This window comes from Cebus imitator, unplaced genomic scaffold, assembly GCF_001604975.1.
Source record: "Cebus imitator isolate Cc_AM_T3 unplaced genomic scaffold, Cebus_imitator-1.0 Scaffold546, whole genome shotgun sequence".
Taxonomy (NCBI): domain Eukaryota; kingdom Metazoa; phylum Chordata; class Mammalia; order Primates; family Cebidae; genus Cebus; species Cebus imitator.
The window spans coordinates 312,336-332,853 of record NW_016107861.1 but is presented as its reverse complement, the minus strand read 5'-3'; the positions used below and the strand labels follow the sequence as shown (position 1 = coordinate 332,853).

The 20,518-nt window shown below is 50.6% G+C and overlaps 1 protein-coding gene across 1 annotated transcript in view; it reads right to left on the bottom strand.

Annotated features, from left to right (window-relative positions):
* KCNK5 (potassium two pore domain channel subfamily K member 5) overlaps nt 1–17,127 on the bottom strand; it is a 39,856-nt gene extending 22,729 nt beyond the window's left edge. Inside the window, exon 1 of the mRNA XM_017515283.2 lies at nt 16,545–17,127. Coding sequence (XP_017370772.1) covers nt 16,545–16,730 — 186 coding nt within the window. The 5' untranslated portion in view covers nt 16,731–17,127. The remainder of the gene's footprint in view (nt 1–16,544) is intronic.
* Nucleotides 17,128–20,518: the final 3,391 nt, after the last annotated feature.

Genomic DNA, 20,518 nt, shown 5'->3' with positions numbered 1-20,518 from the left:
GCCTGTAATCCCAGCATTTTGGGAAGCCGAGGTAGGCAGATCACTTGAGGTCAGGAGTTCAAGACCAGCCTGGCCAACATGGTGAAACTCCGTCCCTAAAAACATACAAAAATTAGCCACGTGTGGTGGTGCATGCCTGCAATCTTAGCTACTTGGGACGCTTGAGGCAGAAGAATGGCTTGCACCCAGGAAGCGGAGGTTGCAGTAAGCCGAGATGGCACCACTGCACTCCAGCCCAGGAGACAGAGATTCTGTCTCAAAAAAGTAAATAAATAAGCAGGCATAATGATTAGTAATATCAAGTCAAAAAGGTAAAACTGTATAGCAGCATGTGGGCAGTGACTACCACCCGAGGACCAAGACTATATCAAGCACATCCTACCTGCAACCTCCCTAGGCAGAGCCTGCCTCCCCTGACCCTCAGGATGACCCATGCCATGGGCCACTGTCCCTAGCACATGCCTGACTTTGGATTACACACAGTCCTGTGCTGTTTCCGGTCTTGTCTATGCACATGTTTTCCATTCACCTGAAGGACAAGGTAAGGCTTCTTGGGCCCCCAGGGGACTGGGTAGAGTTGAGAGCACACTGGATCCGAGGCTGCACTTGTCCATGGGCCTCTGCAGGACTCCCCTCGTGGACCACACCACCACCACCTTTGTGTGGGACACAGATCATCGCTGGCAACAGCCGAATGGGTGTCCCTGGCCCTGCCACGCTCTCTTCTTGGTGACTCTCTGTCCTGGTATGCAATCTCCAGCTTCGTCTACAGACCAAGGGCTCACCTAGTTTCTCTTGTCCAAGACCTGTCTCCTCAAAGCATTCCATAGCACTGCTGCCCAGGAAGCCAGCAGTCTGCTAGCTGAATTTAAAGATCTGAAAGTTAAGAATGAGCTAGGCTCGAAAGACATGAATGGACTAGGACCAGAGCATCTCCCAGTCAGGTGTTCAATACAGTCCCTGGAAACCAATCCAGGTTGGTATCCTTGAAGGGGGATTGGTTCCAGAACCCCCTGTGGATACCCAAATCTGCAACTGAAGTCCCACAGTCTGTCCTTTGGAGCCCACAGATATGAAGGGTCAACTATACACTGTTAGTGATTACAGAAGTGATACTGGTTTTCAGAGTACATTCTGCTAAAACCAGACGTTCGTATACCTCGCACATTAAAAATAACCAGTGTGGAAGTGGCTAATAGCACATGCATATATTTTGTCCCTTAAAAAATTGAGTTCTTTGTTATAAAAGCAATACAACCACATCACAGAAAATGTGAGAGGCAGAGAAAGAAAGGGCATCAATAATCCTGTCTCCCCAGCTGGGCCCTGCCTGGCTTCTGTTTTTAAATTGAGTTTCTATGAGTCAATGCTAACAGAGAGAACCACACACTTTAACTTGCATCTCCCTGTTTTCCTCACCCCCCTCATCTTGTTTTTGTATAACTTGAAGTCTGGTTCATGCCTCGGGCCCACTTTGAGAAACACCAAATGGAAGCAGCAGGTCCCTGTTCCAGCCTGTCTAAGGGTCTCCCATGCCACAGGCCAGAGTCCACCAATTCAATAAGCACTGATTAAATTGTGTGCAGAGCAGCGGAAGAGGCGTGTAAGAGTGTGTGGACACAGGTGGGCAGCTGGCTTCAGGAGGCTTAGAGTCTAGGGGAAATTTTAAGATGTGTACACAATGATCCGAATACAAGGTGGGTGGAGATGAAGGGTTTGACCACATGGAGCAGCTCTCAGTCTCGGGGCATTCCAAAAAGGGAGGCTGTGCCAAAACTGAGTTCTGTGAACTCTGAATTTCCAGTGTGGTTGGTGGCAACAGGAATCTTCCAGAACAGGACCCAAAGTACCCTGCCTCGACCGTGGGAGCCTGCCCTGGGTCCAGATTACACACTCCCAGGGCAATGCTGACACACGCTTTCACCAGGCAACCTATCGACCTGTCCAAACAGAGTGGAGTGTCCCCAGCTAGGAGGGCACTGCATGGATGAGGGGCAGAGGGGTGTGGTCAGTACTGGCACGCCTAATGGCTGGGGGTTGAATCTGGCCGGGCAGAATGCCCACTGCAGGGGCTAGTGACAGTTTTCCAGATTGTTTCCCAGGAGGTGGGCCCGGCTGAAGGGCAGAGGAGGGCTCTGTTGGTGCTGCCTCTGGGCTTGGGGGCTGCTGGGAGAGGCCAAAGGAGAGAGAGAAATATAGCTTCACAATTCAGGGCATTCGTTAATAATTACCTTCATGCTTGGTGCTAGGTTTTGGATCCAATGGGGTACAAGCCGAGGGCCTGTGGGGAGGGAGGGCAGAGAAGGCTGCAGACCAGGCAACAGTCTCTGAGCAATGTCCTCTGACACGGGGCAGGGGAGCCTAGAGAGTGATGGAGCTAGAAAGGAGTCAACCCCCAGGCTAGGGTCACCCCCCAAGCCAGGTCACCCCCAAGCCAGGGTCATCCCCAAGTCAGGGTTGGGAGCCACCTCAATAGCCCAAGTTGATAGCCCAAGCCGACAGGAACTTTTCTACCTTGAAGCACACAGGCCCTCACAATATGCCCCACCCCACTCAATCCATAAAAGGCATTGCATGGTGACACCCTCCCACCATAGTATGGTCCCATCAACCTCAAAGGCAGAAACGATGTCCAGTACTTCATTCCCACAACACTTAATCCAGCACTGGACATACAACTGGCACTCATTAAGTGTTGAATTGACCTTATTGAACAAGTGCTTAGCTCAGAAAGGTGCAATGACCTGGCCTAGCCCCACAGCAAGTTGGCAGAGCCGCGCCAGGACTCAGCTGTCTTCTAGTCCCTCAGCTGTGGGTGAATCCAGCTCTCTGGGCCAGGCATTTGGTGGACTGCAGGGCTGAGGCTAGAGTCTGGGAGATGGGGGAGGTGGGTGTTGAAAGGCTGTTAATCAGGACACCCTCCCTTTTCCTGCTAGCCCGGGGGGTGCTGACAAGACACTATAGCCTCGGCTCACCCCGCTTCGCCCACTCAGCACTTATCCCCTTGGCCAGAGGCAGCCCTTCCACTCACTGCTCCAAAGGGGGCAGGGATGCTGAGAAGAGAAGGGCACCCTTCCAAAGCTAACAGTGTCAGGATGCATTCCACTGCCCGGGAGGTGAGAATTTTATTTGAACAGGAGTGATAGGGAAGGTATGGGATGGATGTCTTTCTCCTCCAGAGAGTCTGCGAATAGGTGCCTACCTCCATCCTGCACAGGGGCATAAGAGGAGCAGGAACCTTGCATTAGACACAAAGGGTACCCAAGCCAAAATAAACATCCATAAAGGGCCCCGCCCTTGGCATGTCACAGAATAACCTGTTCCGAACCATGAGGGCAAGACTAAAGCTATTCCCAACGTGCAGACCAGAGTCCAGCTAGAGGTTAACCCTAGGGAAGCCAAGTGGGTGGAAGTGACACCAGCATGGGTTTAGCTGACGGGGAGGTCAGACAGAAACACAGCTTAGAGGCAATGAGATCTCCCCAACCTGATTCTTTCTCGGCGGTTTTAGTCTCAGGGTCCCCTGACCACAAGCCTGCCAAGCAGCAGGGGTTAGAAGCAGTAAACAAAAGGCAGGCGCCTTTTAGGGCTGTCAGGATAGGTGTGGGGGGAGAGACTGGGGATTGAGTTAACAGCCCCACCTCTGAGCTGTGGCACCCACTTACATAGCCAAAATGGCAAACAAAACTATATATGGGGCTGGGCTCGGTGGCTCATGCCTGTAATCCCAGCAGGTTGAGAGGCCGTGGTGGGTGGATCACCTGAGGTCAGGAGTTGGAGACCGGCCTGGCCAATATGGTGAAACCCCTTCTCTACTAAAAATACAAAAAAACTGCCAGGCGTGGCAGTACACGCCTGTAATCCCAGCTACTTAAGAGGCTGAGACTGGAGAATTGCTAGAACCTGAGAGGCGGAGGTTGTAGGGAGCTGAAATCATACCACTGCGCCCATACCACTGCACCACAGCCTGCACAACAGAGTGAGACTCTTTCTCAAAAAAAAAAAACTATATATGGTCAATGTGGTCAGGAAACAGCAGTACTTTGGTGTCAGAACCCAGAAGACTGAACAGTGCAATGCTGGGCGGCAAATGGGCCAGCTAACACATGCACAAGGCACTTCCTAGGTGCTGGGAGTGATGGGGTGTGTGTGGAAAACCCAGTCTCAAGGAGTAGCTTGTACCCTAGCAAGATTCATAAGACTGGCAGCAATTTAGGACATGACAGCCTCTATGTGAGAGGTGACTGCAGAGCTCTGGCTCTGGACTCAGAGGGTCTGGGTTCAAGCCACTAACTAGCTGTTACTTGCCCTCTGCCTCTGTCGCCTTGCAAAATCAGGTTCCCCACAGTGCCTGTCACTCGTTGTGGGGAAGTCGACACGCAGCTCCCATTAGGGCTGACATGCGGGGCTGGTGTGACTCTCCTTGATAACACCTCCCGAAGTCCTTTCCGTTATCAGTGGATAAGAAAGAACTTCCAGTTCTGGCCAGGAGTGGTGGCTCATGCCTGCAATGCCAGCACTTTGGGAGGCCGAGGCAGGTGGTCAGGAGTTCAAGACCAGCCTGGCCAAGACGGTGAAACCCCATCTCTACTAAAACTACAAAAATTAGCCAGGCATGGTGGCAGATGCCTGCAATCCCAGTTATTCAGGAGGCTGAGGCAGGAGAATCGCTTAAACCTGGGTGGCAGAGGTTGCAGCAAGCCGAGATGGCACTACTGCACTCCAGTCTGGGCAACAGAGTGAGACTCCATCTCAAAAAAAAAAAAAAGAAAGAAAGAAAGAAAAGAAAGTCCAGTTCTTCGGAAAAGTTGAAACCCGCCATTAGTGTGCAGAGGTGTAGAATGCCTCTCCTACGCCTAGGAGCTGGCCCCTGGGGTTTCCTGTCTGTAGTGCGGCTGATTGGGATCAACAGGAGGGGTCCAGAAAGAGGCAAGATCACACAAGCAGCAAAGTCCAAATCATAAGAGTCACAGCCAGGGCTTTGGCTTAGTCCAAGGACAGAGGGGGAGATCCTGGAGGATTTTCTGAGTTTTGAGGTCATAATCTCACTGATAGGATCCGGGGGGGGGGGGGGGTGGCGGCAGTGATCTGTTGGGAGACCTACTAGGAGATGTGATAATCACCCTTTGACTAACCTCTTTGGGGCACTGCTTCCAAGAAGGCTTCCCTAATTGCCCCACTTAGCTCTAATTGCTCCTTTATTGTACTTCCCCCACCCCCCTCCATGAGCAGAATAACCTTGGGCAAGTTACATAACCTCCCAAGGTCTGGGCCTTGACTCAGGAGGCTGGAGGCCAGTTAAATAAACACTAAGCTCCCTCCAGCCTCACATTTTATGATTTGCTGCCACAAGAGGTGCCCAGAGCATGAGCCACCCCCTGCCAACCTCCAAGACAGGCTGGAGAAACCAGCCAACAGCTCCTTGGGTGCAGACGCAGGAGGAGCAAAGTCCAGGGCTGAAGCGACTCTCTGGGGAGCAGGGAGGCATCAGATCCTTTCTGCCTGAGGCCCTGGCTGGCCCAGAAAAACATCCTCCTTTTGGAGCCTGGGGTTCAACACAATTTCAACTTTTGCCTCTTATCTGGAAAACTAGTGGGAGGGGAAGCTGGTGCTAAAGGTCAAAGGAAGGGGTGTGTTGGGGCAGGTTAGGAAATCAGGTAGACCAGTTTAGTATAAGTAAGTGGGTTGCACTCCAAAATACCACCAAGAGCTTTTGACTTAAAGGCCATTTTAAAAGGGATTAGAAATAAGGTGAGAACGGCCCAGAAAAGAAAGGCCTGTTGCCTGGATCTGCATAGGCTGAGCTGTTAACGTAATCTGAACTTGGTTTTAGAGACTGTTCTGCCCCCAGCTAATCCTCACCAGGCCTTGGTGTCCCCATCTACCCAACGGGATGGGATCCATTTGGCTACCAGACCTTCCAGACTCAGGATGGTAAGGGCAGGTGGGGGGTGCACACAAGCACAGTCTATGTAGCTGCAAGCATCTTAGAGGACTGGCTGGTGTATCTGGTGCTGCTGGCAACACCCTGAAAACACTTCTGCTCCTTCCCCCTGGAGTGGGCCAAAAAATGGAAAAAGTCCAATGCAGGCTTCAGTCATGCCAAAGGTGCCCCCAGCTAGAGAGCTGTCCTTCTCCTCTGCAAACAGTGTGGGCCTCCCAGCCCACTCCACTTCTCAGAAGCCTCTGAAAATTAAAGAAGTCTCCACAAGGAAGGGCTGCCTCTGCAGGAGGGTGTTTTTTTTTTTTTCTGCCCCAGCCTGTCCTCTTGCCTTCTTGGTTTCCAGAGAGGCAGGGACCAGGGCTTATTCTCTCGCAGCAGTCCTTGAACAGGTCTGGGCACACAGTATGTGCTTAGTAAAATATCTGCTGAATGAGAAACTGCACGGTTTGCTCTATCTCAAGTTCCTTGAAAGCAAAAACCATGGCTCCCCTCCAGCACCAAGGGCAGACCTGCTTAATGTGCTCTTGCTGATCTGTGCTGCCTGGGCCTTATTTCACAGGGGACAGGAATTTGGGAAAAGTTGATGGAACATGGGATGGGAGTAGGGGAAGCAGAAGAAGGGGCTCCTGTAGATAAACAGACTCAGGTAGGGAGTGCTGTTTATTCTGTAAAGGCCCTCCATCAAAGGGGAGAAGTTAACAATAGGCTGGTCTTAAAGGCTGCCTGGAACTGGAAGCTGCACTGAGCGAGCTTTACAGGCATTTTCTCATGCTGTCTTCACTACTCTTGCGAGGTGGGGATAATTAGTTCCATTTTCAGATGATGCAATGTGCTCAAAGTCTCACAATTTGTAAAGGCAGAGAAATGCTATTAAGTCCCAGGTGTGACTTGAACACCTGTCCTTAACCAGGTGTCACTGCAACTGGCATGAATGGGGATGTGACAGTAATTTTAGAAATGTCACCTGGCCCACATGGTGAAACACTGTCTCTACTAAAAATACAAAAATTAGCCAGGTGTGGTGGTGCACATCTGTAGTCCCAGCTATTCAAGAGGCTGAGGCAGAAGAATTGCTTAAATCCAGGAGGCAGAGGTTGCAGTGAGCTGAGATTGCGCCATTCAACTCCAGCCCGGGCAACCAGAGTAAGACTGTTTCAAATAAATAAATAAAAATAAAACAATGGCACCCCTACAACTTCTATGACTCAGAGCCTGTGAGACCAAGGATCCGAGTCTGGGCCTGGGGCACCTGGCTTAATTCACTCTGCTGTGACCTTGCAAGAGGCTTGGCTGCACTGACTAGACTTCCAACCAAAAGGGCCACACAGCTTTTGGCATCCCCTGAGCTTAGCACACTGCGGGACAGACAGACACAACAAACTGAGCAAGACTGAAACACACACACTCACTGAGCATCTCAGAGCTAGGCCTGGCAACACAGGCCCAAGGCTGGGAAGACATGGTCACTGCCCGCGAAGGTTGCAAATGGTCCAGCTGGACCTAACTAGCACTCCAAGCCCTTTTGAATGAATGGACAAGTCCAGAGAGGGAAAATCTGGCCAGGGACACACAGCATAAACCAGTTTGCAGGTAAAAGTAGAACCCAGGTTAAAATCAGTTTTTTTCCTACACAGCAGTTCAGATTAGGGTCCCTCATCCCCAGCCCCAAGCCCAGAAGCACACAGACAAATGGAAGGAGGCTCTGCTGTGTCCTCCCCACCCAATGTGGCCAAGAAGGCTCCTGCCAGCCCTCAGGGCCAGTCTCCAGCCTACACCATTAAGCAAAGCACATCCTGCCACCAGCTGCCCTGCTCAGCTTTCCTCGCAGACTCAGGAGCAAGCATCCCGCTTCACAGGAGGGGCCCAGCCAAACAGCTGCAGCCAGATTACAGTGGGGCACGGAGGTGACAACAGCCAGAAGTACACAGCCCTGCCTAAATAGTTCAGCAGGAAACCCAAATATTTAGATGGAAGAGAGGAAAAAGAATGCATATTTCAAAGCCAATCAAAGATGAGAGGGGAGGCGGGTGGTGACTGCCCTGAGTGAGGGCCCAGCTCTGATCCCAGGCCCTGGGTAACCATCATCCAGGGAGAATACCCATGAGACCATCTGGACCCAGGAATTCTCCAGAAAAGTTTTAACCAAGTCCTGGGACAAGCCATGACTGAGCAGAGCCCTGCTAGAAGAGAGAAAGAAGGAAATCACCCATATTTTCAGGTGTTGACCACTAACTCTTTTTGGTGGTTGATTTGCTGGAAATAGGAAACAGTGGCTGACTGACTCCACTAGAAGAAACTTGATGGGTTTTATCATCTTCCCTTGTCCCCATCCCCCAGATTAGGAGCTCACTGCATGGTGGGTCCTGCAGGGAAGTGTCAGGGACAGAGTACACAGAGGAACTGGGTACAGGAACAGCAGCTAACCCATAGCCGGTCACCTGTTACATGTGCCAAACACGCTAACATGTTAACATAGATTCTATGGGCATGAGGGAGATACTGTACTATTATCCCATTTCACAGATGAGATGGCTTGCTCAGTGAGGTCACACAGCTCAGTATCCTGAACTTTCAGCCCCATGCACACTAAGTAAGACTCGGAGGATACCACATATGCCCTGCACTTTCTCACCTCTATGCTTTGCTCCCTGATTTTCCCACCTTCAGTGTAGCCTCACATAGAAGAGAATAGTTCAGAGTGTGAGCTCTGGGTTCAAAACCCTGTCCTTCCACTTCCTAGTCACACAGCTTCAGACAAGTTATTCAACCTCTATGGTCCATTCTGTTGCTTCTTCTGTGAGGTTGTGCTGATCACGGCATCTACTGCAGAGGGTGGCTGCCATGATTCAAAGAGATGATGTACATCAAGGGCTCCCACATTCTGTGGCCATGTAAGTGCCTAGTAACTACTGGTTGCCCAAGCCTATCACTCACAGCCCCTAACTCTACCTCCACTTATGGATAAGGCTGAAAGCTCCAAGTCAGCAAGGGGGAGTTGAATCTCAGTCCTCTACCTAGCAGTGTAGACCTAGGCAAGTCACCTGGCCTCTGGTTTCCTGTCTAATGGAAATAGCAATACCTAGCCCATAGAACTGGTTCAAGGAGACAGAGGTAACATCCCAGCCCAATGCCTGGCACCTGGTAGGCACTCAACAGAATGCCCACAGGGCTACACTACCCATGCCCCTCATCCTCTAAGCCTGCCTTCTTCTAAGTGCAGGAGGAAAAATTCATCTCTCTCCCTGGTGCACACCTGCCAGGTGCACTTACCAACATCAATCTGGTAACAGCTCCTTATTCTTTCTCCATGTTAGGGGCCCCCTGAGGGCAGGGGCTGTGTTTTGTTTGGAGCCAGATCTTCCACAGGCCAAGGGGTTTTGCTATAGGCATCAGGAAACAGGAAATGAGCCCTCCCAGCCCCTTCAACCTTTGCCCATCCCTCCAGCCTCTTCTACCTACAACCCACCACTGAGCACTTTGGACTGTAATTCCTCTCATTTCACCACTGCAGCCCAATTATGTCTCCTCAGCTACGCTGAGCTCCACAGGGTTAAAAACTCTCCAATACCTGAGGCTTCATCATGCCCAGAAAGGATAACCAGTGGGGAGGGTCCCTTCTGTTCTTCCAGCTCCACTGTATCCAGGTCTCTGAGGTCCAGAGATTGGGGTAACTGCTCACCAGAAGACTAGAGGCCTTAGGCAGCTGAACAGAGCTAACGCTGGAGCACACCACCCCCACTTCTACATAAAGGGACAGCTAAGATGCAATCTGGGAAGGTCACCAAACAGGAGAGGGGATGTCTTTGACTGGGCCAGGGACCCATACCTGGACCTTCCAAAGGGCTTATAGTAGGAAGAGAACTAAAGTGTGAAGGGCAGTGGGTTCTTCTGGGAGCTGCAGGCTCTGTGGACTTTCTGGAAAAACCCACGCTACATCCCATCAGCAGGAGAGAAACGAAGGAGGGGTGTCCTTATCAGAACACCCACGGAGTGAAGGAATTGGCCCACAGAAATGTTAATTTAGAGTTGAATGTTCCACTTCTTTTATGTTGTAAATGGCTATGGAGGAAAAGGAAACTTTCTGAAATGTTGTTCACTGCCCTACTTGAAAACTGCAAAAATTTGATGGAGTTCAAATTCCTTGGCAACCCCAAAGAGCTTAGCCATGTGACCCTCACCTCCCTGGCCTGTGGGCACAGCCTGGTGGGTCTATCCTGCAAATGCCTCCCCAAGGACTATGGGCAAGAGACAGCTGCCATCCCCATCCTTTTTCTAGTTCTTTATAAGTTTGGTTGACGTACACCCAGACATAGGATCACTGCATTACTCGGTAGTTCTATTTTTCATTGAGGAAACTGCATACTGTTTTCCACAGTGGTTGTACCACTGTATACACCAAAAGAAATACTGTATGACTCCACTTATGAGACATCTAAAGTAGTTAAGTTCACAGAAACAGAAAGTAGAATGGTGGTTGCCAGGGGCTGGGTAGAGAGGGAGGAGAATTGTTGTTGAATGGGATATAATTTCAGTTTTGCAAAATGAAAAAGTTCTGGAGCTCTGTTTCATAACTGTAAATATACTTAACATGACTGAGCTGGGCTCTTAAAAGTGGCTAAAATGGCAAATTATATGTTTCTGTGTTTTTTTGCATTAAAAAAATTCAGTTGACATTCTCTCTGCTCTGGGAAGATCTTTCTGATTCTTTGCAATACCAATTAGATGCACACCACACCTGTGCAGGGACTGCTCCATTGCAACACAGGAATATCTAGGTGTAGCAGAAATGGCAGCTAACAGTGAGCATTGACTATGTACAACACATTATTCTAAGCAAACTATTGTGTGCCTTCAGAGGCCACTCCCCCAACCATCAGACATACTGCTTGGATGGTGATTGCTTCAGCAACACCACTAAGGCCCTGCAGTGGCAGCTGGAGAAGGATCCCTGCTGAGGGCAGCACATCCTCTCTCCGCGTACAGCCACCCTTGGGAAGAACGGAACAGGCAAGGGGACTGGGGACTCAATGAAATCTCAAAGAGATTCACTTCCATCTTCTCCACTCCCTAAAAGGAATATTAGAAGGGGGCAAACCTATTTCATGTGCTTTCCTATGGTCACCTGCCTCACTTCTCTGCACCACCCCAGTTCTGGCTACTGGTTCTTGCAGCACAATGCAAATATAGCATCCCAATTTGTACAGAGACTGCCTTGGAGGTTCCATTCAGGGGCCTGGCTCCTCTGCTCCCCAAAGCCTTACTCTTCTCTCCCTCCTCCCACCTCTACCAGCCACACACACAGTTCAGAGGCTGAGCCCAATCTGCCAGCAAACAGCCAAGTTCAAGATGAAAGCCTTTGGCCTGAGGTCAGGGCCAGCCAAGCACAGCATCCAAGACCGGGGGATTGTGTTTCTTTCAAACGCCAGACTATAAATAGGGCAAAACCCCAGGAAAAAAATTTAAAAGCAACAATCATCACCTCCCTTGCATCCCCACCCCCACTGGAAACTTTCAACACTTGCTAATTTCCACCCTCAATGATTCTCTAATACTATGCCATCTGTAATCATCCTAAGGATTCTAGTAAAACTTTCAAAGCAATTTAATAATAATTCACTTTCACTGTTAAAAAACTAACCAGAGCAGTTAACTAAGGCAGACTCAGGCTTTTTTTCTTTTCCTTTTTTTTTTTTTTTTTTTTTTTTTTTTTTTTTTTTTTTTTTTTTTTTTTTTTTTTTTTTTTTTTTTTTGGGCTGTCTTCAACTTTTGAGTGGAATATAAATAAGAAGCAAGCCATTAAGAGGGACCTCTTCAATTTCCTCTCAAAAAACCAGCCTATCCACTTTCCACTTCTGCAGTCCTAGCCAGTAAGAACTCAAGCTTGGACCCAAGGATTTGGAGGCCTCCAAGATCCTCCATAACCGAAAGAGCTGTTGTGCTCCCTTTACTTAACAAACGCGGTTAAGTGGACCAGTGCATTTTGCAACTTCCAACAAGGCCCAAGACAAAGAGGTGTTCATATTAACCCTTAGCTTTCCAAAAAATTCAACGTACCCCATTCTAGGCATTTCGGTCAGATGTAATTTTGTCATATATTCCGTGGTTTTATGTTTCAAATCTGGGGAGCAGGATAGGTGTTAAGAGTGTCAGAACCACAACACTGGAACTAGCCTTACGACTTAGGACTGGAGTGTGTATAGATCAGTCCAAAGGGTCCAGAAAATGAAAGGCGGTACACACGGAAAGCCTCAGAACACAAGAAAGCACTTTGGAGCTTAGGAAGGAAGGAGGCCAGTGAGATCCAAGAAGCTTCCGGAAACAGGTCAGCTACGTGAGCAGTCTAGCAAAACCTGGACTTTGGTCTGGGATGTCAGACAGAGGGCAGGAACTGGGGTGACCATACCCTACACCCAGGAGACAAGGGACTCTCTAGAGCAGCAGCAAGAAGCCTGCAGACTGCATTCCCCAGGCAAGGAGAAAGGGCAAGTGTCTGTCTTCTGTTAGGACTCTCTTCTCCTTTCCTTTCTCAGGTTTTTTTTTTTTCTTTTCTTTATTTTTTTAAAAAGGGTTTCACCATGTTGGCCAGGCTGGTCTTGAACTCCTGACTTCAGGTGATCCGCCAACCTCAGCCTCCCAAAGTGCTGAGATTACAGGTGTGAGCCACCATGCCCGGCCTTTTCTTTTCTTTTTTGAGACAAGGTCTTGCTCTGTCGCCCAGGCTGGAGTGCAGTGGCAAAATCCAGGCTCACTGCAGCTTTGACCTCCCTAGTTCCCAGCTGCTCTTTCTAATCCAAGACCTCACTCTGGCTTGAGGTCATCTCCTGAGAGCCTTCCCTGACCCCTCAGGCTGGACCAGCCCCTCCTTAAGAGACCCTCCTGAAATCCTCCGTGATAGCCCACACCCACTGTCTTGTTCCCAGTGGCTTTATGCATCCTTTTCTCCAGCAGCTCCAAGCCTGGCCCAATTCTTTGTATTCCAAGAGTCTTGCCCAGGGTCTGGCACATGGTGGATGCTAATAAATGCTTGCTAATTTCCATGTACTTTAAAGCATGAAACTTAGATTTGAAACCAACTCTGTTCTATGTGATCCCAGACAAGTTACATCACCTTTTCCTCATTCATGGGGTGGTCTTCAAGAATCAAAGTGCTTATTCAAAGTGTCTGGTGCATGGTGGGCTCTCAAATCCTTCTTGCTTCTGATCACTGCCCACCAAAGGCAGAAGGTTAAGAAAGGCTGTCATTCCATCCCTTCAACCCCAACCCCTCTGTTTTTGGTGGGGCGGAGGTTGGGGGCTTCCAAAATGAGAAGGACAGAGGGGTAGACTGACACATTATTTCAGTAACAGAGGTGCTGGGTCAGGCAGGCAACAACACAGGAGACGCCTGTATGCCATTACCTGTGCTAGAGGAAATAGAAAAAATAGAATTTCCCAGCACATCAGGGTCCAGCTGAACCAATTTCCTAAGCTCAGTTACAGAGCGACAATCTTCATAGGCCCAGGCTCCTGGGGCAGACTGTCTGGTTCCCCCTCCCCATCCCACCCCACAGGCTGTGCCTCCTGTGGTGTCCCTGTGGCCATTCTAACTTCTCTGGGCTTCAACTTGCTTACTTGAATATACACTGTAAAGAGTACCTGAAATAAGGCAGGTAGGTAAAGCTGCCTTCCTCAATAAATACTAAGGTCAGGAGACCTGTTGACTTTTTATAGACATCTTGCCTAATGTTTCTACTTTATTGGAGCCTCACCAAACATTCACTTTGCAGATGAGGAAAGGAAGGCAATGTTGAGTTACATGGCTTGATGGGTAAATGGTCAAGCCAGATGGCAAAACCAGCCTGTGCCCTCTCTCATAAAATAAGGATAATAGGACCCACCATGCCCAACACAGAGTAGGTGTGCCATAAATGTTAATTTCCCTTGTGAGAGTCTCTGCAATTTAGGAGGAGGTTGGGAGAATGAGTCACGAAAAGATCTTGTTTGAGAGCAAGGGTTCAAGATGGTTCTGAAGGCAGGAAAGAGGAGAGATCACGTGGTCCCAGGCTGGCGGGTCGCTGAGCACTTGAAAGTCAGCCTGCACATCCCTTCAGCCACAGCGGAGGGGAGGAAGTACCTGACAATTTGGGGAGTATTTCTAAAGAAAGCTGATTTAACTCCCTTTCTCACACATTTGAAAGAGCACACACAACCTCCAGGGTAAGAGAGACCACAACCCAGACTGGACCCCTTCTCTCTCAGCAATCCTTGCCCCACCCCTGCTCCTACCCCAGGAATTCCTAGCCAGGGTCTCCTTCATGATTCAAAGGTGATTCAGAACCAGCTAAAACACAGAGCCTGAGGTGGAAAATGCCCAAGCAGCCAGATGGGAAAGAAGATTTTTGAGTTTTCATTTTTCTTTAAACCAATATCCTGAGGCCTGAGGCAGTACCCCAAATCACCAGAAAGCAGAGCAAGGCAGATTTCTGCAGATTGAAACTGATGCCAGCAAATGCTTCTACTTGTCCATTTTGATTTCTTGGGTTTTCTCCTGTCACTGGAGGGGACTCACCCAGTTGGGGTTGGTTTGGGAGTTTTTTTGGCGGGGGATGCAGACAGGGCTGTCCTTGTTCAAGAACTTATCTATAATCATCTCCAAAGCAGACTGGCTTGACGCCCAAATCCTTTTTCTAAAAATCACCTGCCCATTATTTTTTGGTGGGGTGGGGGGTAAATGTTGATAGATTTAATAGGATCACTAAATAAGAGGCATTTTATTTGTTCAAATACCTTCAGGAAGCCGTCTAGCCTCCAAAGCTACGACCACCAGCTGTACCCAGCTGCCTAACCCCTGGACCCCCCCTCCTTTCCCTTCTCCTTGTGTTTTGAAGTTTATTTTCCCACATTTAGCCTTGAATTCTTTCCTTCCTTCCCCTGCAGTAGTGAAGCAACAGCTTAGAGGGAAACACTTCGAGGGCAGCTCAAGGCTTTATCATACCCTGCCTGCCCTCTTCCCCCTCTAAACAAAGCCCTGGAACAAACTAAACAAAAACTTGTTCTCCAGAGGAATTGTTTCCTCAAGGGAAATCATAAATAGACCCCCTCCCCACAACAGCCCTTCCCTAGGGTAGACACCCATCAGAAGGAAGCCGTGTGGATGCTTTATGCCAGGAATCTTGTTGTAAGGTGGTAAATCAACCAGCCACCTTCTGAAGCTCATCCTCCTCAACATCACCTCCCATCTGCCTCTACCCGGGAAAACTGCTACAGGGCAAGAGACCCTCCACTAAAATCCAACACTGAGCCTGCTGAACTAAACCTCCCCTTCCACGGGCTTCCTTAAAAGACAAGTCTCCCCACACATGGCTGCCAGCAAACACCTATATGCTCACCTGTGTGAATGTCCATTGATATGGGGACAAGGTTTTCAAGCTTTCCAAATGCTTTCAACCTAACAGTCCTCCGCAGAAATAAGGAAGATTGGCTCATTCCCATTTCTCACATGGGGAAAATGAGTGACAGCTAGATAGGCTCATAGTATTGGGGTACTGCTGTAGACTAAATGTTGCTCCTCATCAGACCTCCTTTCTGGCATCTTTCACCCTAAGAGCAATGTAACGCCTTGGACAATCTACCCCTACTCCCCACCTGTGATCTAGAACTTTTACCCCCGTCCTGGTCGTTCCACTGGGGGAGCAGGCCAAGAAGGGTTGATGGATGAAGCTGAGCCCTCAAGAAACTGCAGTAGAGGGCCTCGGTGCTCAAATTGGCCCCAAGGCTCCAGACAGGATGGGCAGCCCGTTTATCCTAAGTGAGGTAAATGCCACCCATACGGCTGTGCACCAGAAGATAAGCGGTTCCCAATGAGCACGGAGGGAAGTCCCCCGCCCACCCCAATTCCGCACACATTCTCCGCCCCCCTCGCAAAGGGACAACGCCGGTTTTATTCTTTGGTGCAACCTGCTACTTTCACAAAGTTTAACTCCAAGCCCTTGAAGGATGTCTCTGCGAGATAAGCCTTCCCGGAAGTCTGAGCGCTTCCCCAGCATTCCAGGCATCAGCCCTCATCCCGTGGGTGCGGGCCCCACAGAGCCCCCCGCTCCTCTCCGGAACCCTGCTGGGGGCGGGAAGATTTTACTCAGGCTTGGGCGGGGGAACCCTCCCGTGACTGCCGGGTTCACGTCCCTTAAGAAAAGCCTGGCAGGCGCGGCACTGGCCCCGGAGAGAGGAGGTGGAGACACGAGGGGATGGCACCAGGCTCGGCTCCCGGACTCCGGGAGCGTCTCCAGGGAAAGATAAACGCCTCTATCCGCCCCACAGCCTCCTTCCAAGGAGGGAGGTACCGTCACACCCACACAGCAGAGCCCAGTTCACCCGGGAATCAACTCCAATTTATCTCCGGCCAAACTAGGTTCCAAACAGTCTACGCGCCCGGGGGACCCCCGTGTCCCTCGGATAAGCGACAGATCCTCGAAGCCTGACCCATGATGGGACATGCTTTCTCGTCACCCCCGGACATTCCACAGGGACTGAGGGTCACCCAAAGCTGTAAAGGGGTCTTCCTTTCAGCGCCCCTAAAGCTCAAGCCAGCTTCGGGTCTATGGGGGTACAAGCGGCTACTGACCTCTAGGATCTTGTCCAGGCCCTCCTGACCCAGGCACGGGAACTCCTTGAGCAGATGCAGCTTCTGTGTGTAGTAGTTTTTCTTGGCCTCCTTCCAGTGCGGCTCCTCCAGCACTTCGAAGATCGCCGCCCCAATGGCCAGGTAGAAGATGATAGCCGAGGTGAGCAGAGGGCCTCGGTCCACCATGGCTCCCGAGCGGCCGCCTCCTAGAGAAAGCCTCCCCTAGCCCCAGCTGCTCCCAGTCCGCCCGCCCTCCAGCCTCTGGAAACAGCTGTTTGAATTTGGAGCTCCGCATGCGCAGTGCCCGGTCCCCACCGCAAGCGCCCCTCCCCGGACAAAGTTGCTGGGCCAAACTGGCCCACGGAGCGGGGGGAGCTGCGTGGGGCCCCACTGAGGCGGCCCGGGGTGGGCGAACACCAGGGGGGCCGAGGGGGCGCCCTGGACCGCGGAAGCGTGAGGAGCGGGAGGAACACAGGGCTTGACTCGGGACAGACACGTGGGCCGCTTCCCCAAGCGCCGCTCCTTGGCGCGCCACTAGCAGTGTGCGCCGTGCCCGCCTCCGCGCGGCTCTTTAACCAGAGCCAGGGGCCCTGGGGTGGGAGGAGCCCAGGCGGGCCCCGCCCCTTCCCCCGCGCCGGCCGCGCGGCGAGAGCTGGAGCCAGCACGAGGTGCGCCCTGCAAGGGGCTTGGCGCTCCCGGAGCTCCCGGGGGCAGCCGCCAGGGGAGGATGCGCCGCCCGCCCAGACCTCCACGCCCCGCGGTGCCCGAGGGGTTGCGGTCTCTGGGACTAGTGTTTGTTATTAGGGCTGGCGTGTTAACTAAAGTGATTGTGACTGAGGTCAGGAGTTTATTGCTTTTGTTATTTTTATCGTAATTCCATTTTCATTTACCGATGTTTCTTCCAAAAAAGTTTGATGCTCAGTCTCCCTGTACGCCTGAGGGTGTTAGAGCGGGACTGAAGACGCTGTAGAGAATCAGAGGACATCAGAAACTAATCCAGCCACTCACACGTGATTCCTCCCTTTCACCCCGTTCTCACCTACCCTGGTGAGACCCCTGCACCTGGAAGGAGCAGGCAGCTCAATTCGCGACACCTCTGTGCGCCCTCCAGTACACAGTAACTCTACGGGAAACACTTGACCTCTTTCATACACATGCTCCAGCTGATTTAAAATATCACCCCCGCCTCCTTATCTCCCTGGTTGGCTTTATGTTCTTCCTAGAACTAAATTCCTTCTGCTGTGCTATATAACTTTATTTCTTATTTACTCTGTACTGTGCCCCCTCTCCGCCACACACAGACACACACGGAAATGCCTGCTGGGGAGATGGAGAATCTGGCTTGTGTTATGATGCATCCACAGTGCCCGTTGCATACATAGTAGACACTCAATAACCATGCGTGCAATGAAGGAGTAAATCAATTATATTTCTCACTTGCCTTCCTGCCATTCTCCGAGCGCTTGTAAACCCCAGCAGTACTGCATGCCTTTCATGCATCGAAAGCAGACCCTGTCATTCGACCCACTTTGCAGTGAGGAAACAAGCTCAGTGGGTTAGTTTGTTCAGCCTCTCAACCAGCACCAGTCAGAAGTTAGAGGGGAGCCCTCCTTCCACTGCTCTGTTCCAGGGGCTCGCCCTGCCCTTCTCTGGCCTCTATAGGGGAAGGTACTGGAGTGGCCAGAATTTTTTTCCTGAGCACTGTCCCCTGACCAAGGCCTTTTCTTTCCATCGGGAAGAAGGGGAGCCATTTCTCAACTCACCCACCCTGTACCCAGGCTGTGGCCTGAACTCCAAGGCGTCAAGAGTTAGGACCATTTTTGTTTGGGGAGGGGGATAGCTATAGTATCTCCAAATCCGACTGGAATGGAGAAAGTAGGGATACAGTTGGAAGCATTGATGTGAATTTGCTGATGTTTTTGTCTCCTTATGGCACCACGAGCATGTCCAGAGGAGAAGGCCAGAGCAGGAAGCTAGAGAGCCCCAGATTTCCTGATACTGCATCCCCGAGGCATGCCGTGCCAGTCCCCTCAGGACCCCCGGCCAAGGATCACCCTGGACAAGTCCCTAGGGGCACTTCTCTGTAGACAACCCACTCCCAGCACCAGGCCCCTCACCCACCTGAACATATCCGTCTTCTCCAAGCCTTGGTGACCTCCTGCCCACCCTGTCTACCAGGCTGTGACCTGAACCCCAGCTCTGCAATCTCACTCTCCAGCCCTCAACTGGGATGGAAACCAGGCATGGGTTCCAGATCCACCCCCCCAACCCCCCCAGCCCCCCTCCCCCATCTCTGGCTAGAGCTCACCCTCTTTGTGAGAGTCCAGGGCTGCAGTGTGAACGCTTCAGTGAGCATGGGGTAGGGGCCTCACAGGCCCTCTCTTTGTTTGGAAAATTCCCTACCATTCCTCTCCCATCTCCGGTCTGTGTTCTCTTCCTAAGAAAATAAAGGGCCTCTTCCTATTTCTGTATCACGGCCTCATGAAAATGCTGAACACTTTAGGATGAATTGAATTTTATTCGAAGCCTCTGTATGTTCTAGTTTCTTTGTCCTTCCACTTTGTTTCGGCATTGCCTGTCCCCTTCTCTCTTGTTGCCCTCCGTGTGGTGCTGGTGCTCTCCTCATCCTCTCCTGTTGTCCCATCCTTTACTTCTCTGTATTTATCCAAAGCCCCTTCCCCAGCTCTTCATTCTCCCTCCTCCTGCCTCTCTCCTTTGTCTCCATCCCCGTTGAATGTGCTTCCCCTCCCCCAATTTCCCCTTCCCTCCCCATCTCCCCCTTCCCTGGCCCCAGCCCCGCAGTTGGATCCACACCTTCTCTACATCAGGGGCACATACCTGCTCTCTGCACAGCAGCCAGTGGGGGCTTTTATAAAATATAAACTGTGCTGAAACTATTGAATGTTTAGGCAACATGAGCCTCAAGGATGGAAAAGGGAAAAGTAGGTAAATGGAAATGAGGTGAGGTGAGATATATATTTTCCTAAAGGGCTGATACATAAATCCATTCCAATAGCATATGTGTAGTTCTTAATATTATGCTTGATCAAGGTTGAAAATAATTTCAGGGTGCAACCTTTTGGAAGGCAATCACCTTTGAGGAATGTAAACTAACAATAAAATTCTAAGCCCCTCCCAAGCAAGCAAATGGACCCTTCCTCTTGACCAAGGGCATGCTCAAGTAAACACTAGTTCAGACCATGATGGGAATGGGTAGTTGGACATGCCTCCTTTTGAGAGCGTATCTCACTCTGTCACCTGGGCTGGAGTGCAGTGGCACAATCTCGGCTCACTGAAACTTCTGCCTCTGGGTTCAAGCGATTCTCGTGTCTCAGCCTCCCAAATACAGCTGGGACTACGGGCACGAGCCATTATGCCCAGCTAATTTTTTGCACTTTTAGTAGAGACGTTTTTTCACCATGTTGGCCAGGCTCATCTCAAACTCCTAACCTCAGATGGTCTTCCCTTGGCCTCCCAAAGTGCTGGGATTACAGGCGTAAATCACAGCGCTCAGCAGACATGCCTCCTCATAACTTCCTTCCTTTGGAATTCAGGCAGAGCTGACCAACATTAACACTAAAACAGAGACCTTAAGGCCCAGCCTGACCAACACGGTGAAACCCCGTCTCTATTAAAAATACAAAAATTAGCTGGGCATGGTGGCTTACACCTGTAATCCCAGATGCTCAGGAGACTGAGGCACAAGAATCGCTTGAGCCTGGGAGGCAGAGGTTGGAGTGAGCCAAGATCACACCTCTGTACTGCAGCCTGGGTAATAGAGTGAGACTCCGTCTCAAAAAAACAACCCCAAAAACAAAGACCTTAAGACTGACAGAACAGACTTTTTGTAGCAATAAGAATGACAGCAGGCCCTGAGAGAAATCGAAGTATTTTACCCCAAAATATATTTCTTTGACCTATTTTGAAATGTCCCTGCAAAGCTCTCTCTGATGAGGAAAATCTACATTCTAGAG